The sequence below is a fragment of the Lepus europaeus genome, chromosome 4 (genome assembly GCF_033115175.1).
Source record: "Lepus europaeus isolate LE1 chromosome 4, mLepTim1.pri, whole genome shotgun sequence".
NCBI classification, from domain to species: domain Eukaryota; kingdom Metazoa; phylum Chordata; class Mammalia; order Lagomorpha; family Leporidae; genus Lepus; species Lepus europaeus.
This window is the reverse complement of record NC_084830.1, coordinates 85,230,897-85,241,256: the sequence shown is the minus strand read 5'-3', so window position 1 is coordinate 85,241,256 and position 10,360 is coordinate 85,230,897. Positions and strand designations below refer to the sequence as shown.

The 10,360-nt window shown below is 36.1% G+C and overlaps 1 protein-coding gene across 1 annotated transcript; it reads right to left on the bottom strand.

Moving 5' to 3' along the window:
* Positions 1-246: 246 nt before the first annotated feature.
* Positions 247-9,612, bottom strand: LOC133758415 (cytochrome P450 7A1). Its single transcript, XM_062189573.1, has 6 exons — positions 9,486-9,612; positions 7,763-8,003; positions 6,454-7,031; positions 4,664-4,794; positions 2,833-3,008; positions 247-1,972 (listed from the first exon to the last, which is right to left on the bottom strand). The coding sequence occupies exons 1-6, from the start codon at positions 9,563-9,565 to the stop codon at positions 1,673-1,675; spliced, it is 1,506 nt and encodes a 501-aa protein (XP_062045557.1). The 5' UTR covers positions 9,566-9,612; the 3' UTR covers positions 247-1,672.
* Between the last annotated feature and the right edge of the window lie 748 nt (positions 9,613-10,360).

Here is a 10,360-nt window from a genome sequence, read left to right as displayed (position 1 = left end):
TTTTGGTAATCTTGACCCACATTTCAATGAGTTTTCTTTTTCTTGATTAAAAAAATGCAAGGAATAGTTCTATAATGATACTAAATAGGAAGATTAAAGATATTTAAATGAATTTTATGTAGTATGAGGGAGAGCTTTGAGTGAATGATTACTTTGAATATTTTAAAATATTTGGAAATATGAATATATTGTATGAGTCCTAAAAAATTGTCATAACTTATCAATAGGTGAATGTTTGAAGAAACATTCTGAATACACATATTTACACTTTTATTTCTGAAAGATGAATTGTTTCAAAATTAGAACATTACAATGTTTCCTTCACATTTATAGTACAAGAAAAAACATAATTTACATATAAATACATAGACATGTCAAAATATTAAGCTGATGACACTTATATTTAAAATATTTTCTCAAAGTATTGTATACAGTAAACAGTGCAATGTAGCCTTATTTTTCTTTCAACTTCAAGCCATTTAGAGATACAAGCTATTTAAATAAAACACATTAAGCTGCATTTAATAATGCTGAATACTTCACAACCAAAGCTTTTAAATAGTCATTTTGATCCAGCTTTTTTTTTTTTTTTTAGATTTACTTCATTTCTTTGAAAGGTAGAGTTACAGACACAGAAATAGAGAGAGAGTTCTTCCATCCTCTGGTTCACTCCTGATGACTGCAATGGCCAGGGCTGGGCTAGGCTGAAGCCAAGAGCCCAGAATTGCTTTCCCACGTCATTAGTAGGGAGCTGGATCTGCAGCGGAGCAGCTGGGACTGGAACCAGCACCTATATGGGATGTCAGTGTTGCAGGCGGCAGCCCAATCCAATATGCCACAGCACCAGCCCCCCGATCTTAATTTTAAAATGTATCACATAGAGCTACATTATTTTCGCTTATGTACATTTAGAAATGACAGAAGAACTTCTTCAATCTCTGAAGAAAAAAAAAGCTCTTCTCATTAATTTGAAATCTAGTAAAATATAGATAAGATGGTTAAAAGCCTGACAATAGTCCATCAACAGTAGATTAGAATACAAAGGGACAATATGAAAAGCATCTTTAATGTTTTTAGGACATCAAGATCAACATTTTAAAAGCCCTAAACACTGGACATACAGAAGAAGTTGAAAAATATTTCCTTTTTATTAAAAGACATGGTATAATCTTTTAAAATATCCTGTCATAATACTTTGTAAGTGCTCCCACCTGAAGAACTCCACAATCTATCAAAAAAAAAAAAATTCAGTTTCACTAAAACGTGAATTTGAACCTCTCTCATAATTAAGGGGCAAGTTTTATAAAAATAAAACCATTTCCTTAGGAAAAATATCTGCCAATTGGAAATCTTCATTTTGAGAAAAAAGAAGGCATCTTTCTCTGGAAATGATGAAGTTCAGTCTCTGGCTATATGAATATTCATTGACTTATACAAACAAAAGCAAATTATTGCACTCCTAGAAACTAGTTCTTTTCACTACTGCAGTCTGAGATGGTATCTGGAAGCCGTCACCAAAATATCAAGATTCACAAGCAAACATCAGTCAGCAGAATGGGCCTGCTAACTCGTGTCCACCACCACTAAAGGCATTTGTCCAAGGGGACAGTGTGGTGCTGGTGCTCGGTCATCCTGTAATATCATTGTGTGCCCTCTGTTTTCAACTCTACATTCACAAATGTTTGAATTTATATTTAAACTCAATATCATTTAGTGGTGGTAAAATGCCCAAGCCCGCCCGGGACTGGTCCAAAGGAGGACATTTAACATGACTGTCTACAAACTCCAGTTCGAAATAGGAAAGCATCAGAATCAAAAACTGTTTGATTTCTTGGATAGCAAATAATCTTCCAGGGCATATTGTTGCTCCCGATCCAAAGGGCATATAGTAATACTTTAACTTGAGGCCTTTACTGTAGAAGGTGGTCTTTGTCTTCCTGTTTTCATCGAGATATCGATCATATTTAAAAGTCTGCCATGAATAGACAAAGAAAACAAATGTGTAAGCTACTTTGAAAGGCATTGATTTCTTTTTTGACCTGAGAGCTCCAAAAAGTGATTTCCTTTTTAAATTCACCCCATTAGAAATTTAGGAAATGCTTCACATTGAATCACAGAGTAATAGTGAACAGAAGCTAATGGGAACGGATAGAACAGGTAAGCTTCATAATGCCACCTGCCCTGCTAGGTGTCTTCAGTTAGACAGAACTAGAAAAAGTTTCCAATCGGAAACCAGTAGAGTCAATACATTAACCACCAATGTCTTGAATTTTGGAGCAAGAAATTTTTAAGGAATTAGAACATTAGCATCAAATAGAATCTAGCAGAGACCATGTGATGTCAAATATCAGAACTAAAAATGAAAACTTGAAGCCACATGGGAGTGAGCTTTTAGCCTAGAAGTTAAGATGTTCACATTCTATATCAGAGTTCCTGAGTTCAATTCCTGTCTCTGGCTCATGATTCCAGCTTCCTGCTAATGCAGACCCTTCGAGGCAGCTGTGATAGCTCAAGTAATTGAGTTCTTGCCACTCAGGTGGGAGACCTGGATTGCATTCCACTGCCCTGCTTCAGCCTTAGCTGAGAGCCAGTGAGGGCATTTGAGGAATGAGTCAGCAGATGGGAGATCTCTCCCCTTTCCCAACATAAATAAATAATTAAAATTTCAAAACAAAAACTCAGGCCACAAGCCAGATATGAATAAGTGAGATAATTAGGGGGACACTCCCAATTGCTACAATGACCAATTTAATTCTATATTTGTAAATGTTGTCCTTATTTCGATGCTGTAGCTATCACCTGGAGATTAAACTTTGATGAGCAGCCACTTACCATAGGGTCTGGGTAGATTTCTGGATCTAAGTGCATTAACTGTGGATAAAGAGCTATGATGTCATCTTTCCGGATGTTGTAGGAACCATCCTCAAGGTGCAAAGTGAAGTCCTCCTTCGCTGTGCGGATGTTCAGGGAGGCACTCGAAAGCCTCAGGGACTCCTTGATGATGCTGTCTGAATGTTTTCAAAGAAAGAAAGAAAATGGTAAAATGAAAAGAAGGAGGGGAAGGAAGAAAGGGAGAAAAGAACAAATTAAGTATTTAAGGCCACATAAGGTAGAGCCTGAGTAGAAAGCTGAATGGACTCTGAGAAATGGACCAGGTACAAATTCCCCGAATGTTTTTCCTGTTGCCTCTCTGATTTTATCATTCATTCAGTTCTATCTTAGTGTGTTTTTTAATCCAATGACTGAAGTTAATATTTGATTAAGATATAATCTTGGTTATAGAGAACTAGACATCCATAATTTTATAGAAAAGTAATTATTTCTATAAGATACTAAGCATCTTACAAAATTGAAAGGACCAGTATTTCTGTTGTGAATGAGACAATATACTGAAAACACTTTAATGTAGAAATGTTTTTGCAAAAATATTAATGAGGATTCAAGTCCATATGTACAAGAACACATTTTATCTATGTACTATCTGGCCTTATATGGTGATGCTCTACTTCCTGGTACAGACATTAAGGGACAAAACAACCACCCTGTGGCTAGCTAAAATATAGAGACCTCTAGGGTGGGTGCTGTTGTACAACAGGTTAACCTGCCTCTTGGGACACCAGCATCAGACATTGGAGTGCCTGAATTCAAGCCCTGGCTCCACTCCCAATTCCAGCTTCCACCCTGGGAGGTAGCAGGTGATAATTCAAGTACTTGGGTCCCTGCCACCCTTGTAGAAGATGTAGAATGAGTTCCTGGCTCCTGGTTTCAGCCTGATCGAACCCTGGATGTTGTGTGCATTTGGGGAGTGAACGATAGAAGGAAGATTATCTCTATATCTCTCTGTGTTGGTCTGCCTTTCAAATAAATGCAAATATACAAAATAAAGAAGTTCTTAAAATTGAAATAAAATATAGAGATCCTGTGAATCGCCCAGCCTGTCCTTCTAGCCTCGATCCCTTATTTGTGCGTTCAGGTACTCATCACAGAATTGTGTGTAAAATCACAGAATGCTATCACTTTATCTCACAAATGAGAAAAGTCAAATGAGAAGCTGCATGTCTGAGGTCTCCTAGATCAGATAAAACCCAACATGGACCCTAAGCTTCCTGCCTCCTGCCCCTTCCTCTATGCTACACTGCTCTTAAAAGCACATATTGGTTCCTTTCCTTTTGAGAAAAATAACAAAAAATAATAAAAACATTCTTTCTTACTATAAAATTACAGTACTTGCATAGTTCTATAAAATATAGGACAGGAAAAAGAAGAAAAATCAAATAACCTTCCATCACATCACCCAATGCCTATAGGTGATTATGGCTTCTTGATGTCATTTGTCATCAAAATGGATGATATGTTTCTAATTACCACAAACTTAGTGGTAAGAGGAATAAAAAAGGAGACCGAGGGCAGATTGGTGGTGGACAGCATAGTATCACAAGTCCTGCAATAATGCTGTAATTTGGTTCCACCATTGAATATCAGGCAGTAGCTTGATCTCTGTCAGTCTCCCCATTTAATAGATGGAAACCATTCTACTCATAGAATTGCTATGAGCATTAAACAAGACATCTCATACAAAACATAGAGCTCAAGAAGCACTTAGCATTTTTGACAATTAATGTTAATAGAACTCAGGAAAGGAAATGTAGCCTAGCAAGCTCACCTAGTACTGGCATGTCATTCAGTTGCATTTGATTCAAATGAATAGGTTTGCCTTCAAAGTTGATTTTTTGATCAGCATCTTCTAATGCTTTGTTCACTTCTTCAGTAGCTGCTTTCATAGCTTCAGGGCTCCTATTAAAGTAAAAAGAATACAAAAGATGTGCAGAGAATAAAATTTTTTCATACCCAAAGATAAATAAACAAATGAGCATTTTGCCCTTAACTAAGTGATCAGGATACCAGAGAAGGTGAGAAAGAGACATTTTCATTAATTTCTACTTTATGGCAATTTTTATGTTCTTGGATGTTAGCAAAACTTGTTGCCTTAAGTACCTTGTTATACAAAAGTAAGACTTGAGTCATATTTCTGTAAGTAAATAATTCTAAAAAAGGATTACATGCTCAAAGCAGTCATAAATGAGGAGTATTTTAAAAGTGTATGGAAAACGTGTATTGTGAAAAAACTATGCTTGATTTCAAATTTTTTATGCCAAAGCAAACATTTTTAATTCCATTTTTCATGAACTTTTTGAAGTATACGTACATATAGGAGGAAAATTTGCATGTAAAACAACAATTACAAAGTAGTGGCTAAATTCCAAATGAAAGTTCATATTTACTCTCAAAGTACATAGGATGATTTCAGGTATAACAACAACTTTCGCATTCACCTGATAATCTTGAATTGTGAGATGCAGGCTACTTCACCTTAGTATATGGAAGTCACTGGAGCCCCAGTGCCACAGTTAGGGATCGGTGGCACATAATCACTGTAAATTATGTCTCAGAAATGTTTGGCCAGTAGTATTTATGAGACTATCAAAATATTGCCACAGTTACCTATATAACATTAAATTGACGTTGAAACTTTCTTATAAATACGTGAATTTATCCCAGATGAGCTTTCTCAAGTAACAACTTGGGAAGACATTTAACATTTATTTGGGTCAAATTAGTATGGGTTTTATATCTCAAATTTAAGTTTTAAAATATTTTTATAATTAGACATAAAATCATTAGCCATTAATGGGAATTTAGCATGTCCGATTTTATGGAAATTTTTATGTTTACTTTTATATTTATGTACTTTTATGTTTATGTGCTTTTATGTTTATATGGTACTAAATATCCAATTTAATTGAGGATATCTAATAAACTCTTCGCATGTCAGATTGCCCATTTTGGAAAGAAATCACATGTAAAATGTGTATTATCTACAAGGTTTTTTGGTTACAATTTTAAAAGGCAAAGCCTAGCTAAATCTCTTATCAGTCTCAGATGGGGATTGATCCAGGACTGTTGTAGTTGGTCAAATAAACATTAATTAAGACAGCAACTGCTAACTGAGTGAGAAGCCATCTGTGAAGGCACAAATGAATAAAATGAGTAATTGAGTAATAATTTAAATATTTTTGTGATTATGAAGGCTGCATTCATGGACCTAAGTTGTTGTCATGAGGAACACTGTGGGATTATGAGGAACAGTGTGGGGCTGCAAGCAAGGTAGCTGGACCTGGTGGCCTCAATTTACTTGGCACCAATGCATCTGAGCTCTGTGGCTTCACAGCATCCCTTTCTCTTGGACTCTGAGTCAGTAATTTTGCTTACTAGTTGTAACTGCTTATGCTTTTTGTTTTCAGCAAGCTGGCACCTGTTAAGCACTTGACAAGGCTATGTGTTATATTCTGGATGGATGACATGAGAAAGCACTAAGAGTGTTTTAAACTTAAAATGATTGAATTTCTACTTTCAGCCAAAATAAAGATGAAAAGAGACGAAGTTGCTAGTCACCTCATCATATGAAATAGACTCCAGAAAGTCGCTGGGATGGTGTTTGCTTGCGAAGCCCACAGGATAGCCAGGTGCGTCTTGGCCTTCTCCATGGCGTCGAAGGTGGAGAGTGTGTCATTCAGAAACATGCGCAGGCGGATCAGCTCTGAGATGTGGTCCCTGGTTCGGAGGTTGTCATGCTTCAAGCCCTCAGCTAGCTTCTCCCGGGCATTGTGGGCAGTCATGAATATGTGAATGGGAAGTCCTGCTACCAGGGCAGGAAAGACTTTGTCAAATTGCTTGAAGTCTTCAAGGCTGTTTAGAATAAATGCTCGTTGTGCATCTTGCCTTGTAAGCTCTCTGCCGAAGAGGGTTAGGTACCCAGCCTCGAACATCACTCGGTAGCAGAAGGAGTACATCCCCTCTGTCACCCAGGCCCTGCTCTTTGGTTCAGGACGTCTCAAGGTAAGTTGGAGGTTTTCCATCATGGCGTTTGTGAGGGAAATCAAGGCATCGCCCTGCAGGGTTTTGTTGAAAGTGTTGTTTATGTTTTCGGTGGTATTTCCATCTCTTGGGTCAATGCTTCTATGTCCAAATGCCTGACAGCAAAATAAAATGTGTGAGAAAAAAGAAAGTAAACTTGACCTAGAGTTAGTAAATGACTGAAAACATCTTACCTATGTTACTAATTCTCTACTAGTTATAAAAAAGGAAAATTGGCATGTGCACAGTTTCAGAGCACTTAGTAAGGAAATAGCCAAGTCACTGCCTTTAAGGTGAAATTTAAATCCCAGCTTTTCAGCGAAATTCCCTGGACTACCCTGCTCATCTATTTCTTTCCTCTTATGCTGCTGCACTCATGTGTGCAACAATTTGTTACTAATTGATATTTTTTAATCATTCATTCTCTTCAGTTCTTTGTAAATGTATTTTCACTGAACTTAAGCTACCTAGTGGCCAAGACCATGTCTAATATTTCTTTGCAGAAATAAGTACTGATTGTTTTCTCCATAGCACAGCTTCTTAGATTACATCTAAATGATGTTAAAATACCCAAGAAACTCCTTAACAAATTGAAGCACTTGTGTGGCAAGAATGTGGTAAAACAATTGTTGAGTAACTTTTTAACACGTGCACTCGGACTTTCTGAAATGATTATAACTAAGAGGCTGTGTCTAGTTTCATTATTATGTTTCTAAGAATCTCCACACAAGGGTAATCCTCTCTTCTACACCTCTATGGTATGGTAAATCAAAACTGCCAAATAGGCTAGCATAGAAAAAAGGTAGGAAACAAGTAAACAATGCCATACAAATGTGTAATTGATTACCTTTGCAGAAGTAGTGAAGTGAAATTTTTTCCAATCGAAATATTTTCCATGGCACAACACCTTGTGGTATGACAAGGAATTTGTGATGAAGTGGACGTATTTTCCCATTAGTTTGCAGGTAAAAACATGACCATGTTTCCTTTGATTTGCTCTGAGAAAGTCAAGAGGATTGGCTCCAAATTGCAGAGCACAGCCCAGATATGGAATCCATCCTTTCTCCAGAGGTGGTTCACCCATTCGCCTTAAGTCACAAATGTATGGTAGATAAGGATGATTACATATTTCACTTTAAATTATACCAGGTTTTAAAACTTTTACCGCTATCTCAAACTTCAAAATTCTATAGTTTATACATAATATTATTTTTAAAAAAATTTTTTATATTTGACAGGTAGAGTTATAGACAGTGAGAAAGAGAGAGAGAGAGAGAGAGAGAGAGAGAGAGAGAGAGAGAGAGAGAGAAAGGTCTTCCTTCTGTTGGTTCACTCCCCAGATGACCGCTATGGCCTTCGCTGTGCCGATCTGAAGCCAGGAGCCAACTTCCTCCTGTGCACCTGGGGAAGCAGCAGATAAAGATTCAAGTGCTTGAGTCCCTGCTACCTATGTGGGAGACTCACACTGAGTTCCTAGCTCCTAGTTTCAGTCTGGTCCAGCCCTGGCTGTTGCGGACATTTAAGGAGTAACCCAGTAGATGGGAGATTTCTCTTTCTCCCTCTCCCCTCCCTTCTTTTTTACACTCCTCTCCCTCTGTATCTTCACCTTTCAACTAAACAAAATTTTTAAAAAGAAATTATAAGTATTTTCAACATAACTCCTGTCCCTGTTGATACAATAACATAGTATAAATAATTGCATTTATTTTCTTATTTTGAAAATGTCATTTAATTAAAGCTAGAAATGATCAGGCAGTAATTAAAATACATAAAATATCTTAAAGTTAAAATACCTGAATTAAAAGGAAACTTACAAACAATAGACACAAATAGCAATCTGCCTAGCTGAAGATACGAGGGAATTATTTTCTTTTTTTGAGACTAACGTAACAAAGAATATCTTCATGCCTCCCCCAAATACTCTTTGAGTCAATCACAAGTTAAATAAACATTGGATCTGGCTCTGACTCTATTTGTAGTTCTTGTATTCTTGAACTAATTGTAAACAAATGATACATACAAATCAAAATGATGCCACATATTCCTAGCAAATTTTTCCCAATTCACTGTGCTCGGTTAACTTAATAAGAAAAGAGTAGTAGAATGATCAACTCAGACTATGGGCTCTTTTTCAGGCTCGGCCTGAGTCTATATAATGCACAAGAGCCAGAGCCAGCTGAACAGAGAGCATTTATTCAGTCAGAGCAGCTATTTAATCCATCCCTTCCATTGCAGTTTTTCACTTGCCAAGTGGATCCTTCCTAATCTGAGCTTTTTTTGTACATAGACACGTAAGCACACACAGGGATCTTATGAAATTTCCATCATTTAACAAATGTACACATTTATACATTACATTAGTATATGTCAATTTTAAAAAAGGAACCTGTCAAATGCTTTGTTGTAGTCAAAATATATCAATTTGTTTGAATTAAATCAATAGTTAAAAAATAAAGAAGAAAATGCAGATATATGTAAGTATGGGAAACCAAACTTATTATACAGTAGAGGAAAAAGAACATTAAATGAATAAACTAAAAGGTTATTTAACATAAACAGACTTTCCTTACCTTCTCCTTAGTCCCAGAATAAGCCACAAACAACAGCACACTGATAGAAATATCCCCCAGATCCAAGATATGGTAATCATTTTGCAAATCTGTAAAACTCCTGACAAGGAGAATCTATGATTAGAAAGGCAAGGGTGTCTCTGAATAGTCTGAAGCTAGAGTTTTTATATACGTAGGACCCTGATCCAATAACTTGAACTTGAGTGACCAAAGCAAACAATTAACCATTTGTTCATCCTATTAGGAAAAAAAAAGATAGTGGTATTAACTAGCCTTGAACTAAGTCCACAGGCATCAGAAGATCTTCCAAAACAATCAGAAACCTGCAATACTTGATAAATTGAAGGTCTCTCAAACATATGTTGACTCAACATTCATTCCTGGGGACAGCAGCTAGTACTACAAGTTAGGTATGTGTATAAAAACAAATCTGTTCAAGATGAACATATGTAATAAATATGTAACACATAAAGAAAGCTAAGTATAAATTATTCATCAAACTAGTGATTTAATCTTGTTGCTTTTTTTTATCTTATTACATTTTGAAGAAGAAATTAAGTGTCAGAGAGATCCAATGGTTAAGTTCAAAGGGAAGAGAACTGGATTCTCTTGCTTCAGGTCTCAGTATTTTTCCAAAATCATAGACAATTCACATAGATCATAACATACTACTCACCTAGTACCAAGAAAGTAAATAAAACAGTTTCTTTTAAGCATAAAAACATTATCAAACTTTTTTATACTTTAAATTTATTTATTAATTTTTCTATTTATTAAAGAAACCCACCTCATTTCAAACATAAACTTTGTACATCTACTAACTGGAAAATTTAGTACAACTGACTGGAGCTGAGTGAATCTGACAAAGTTAACTT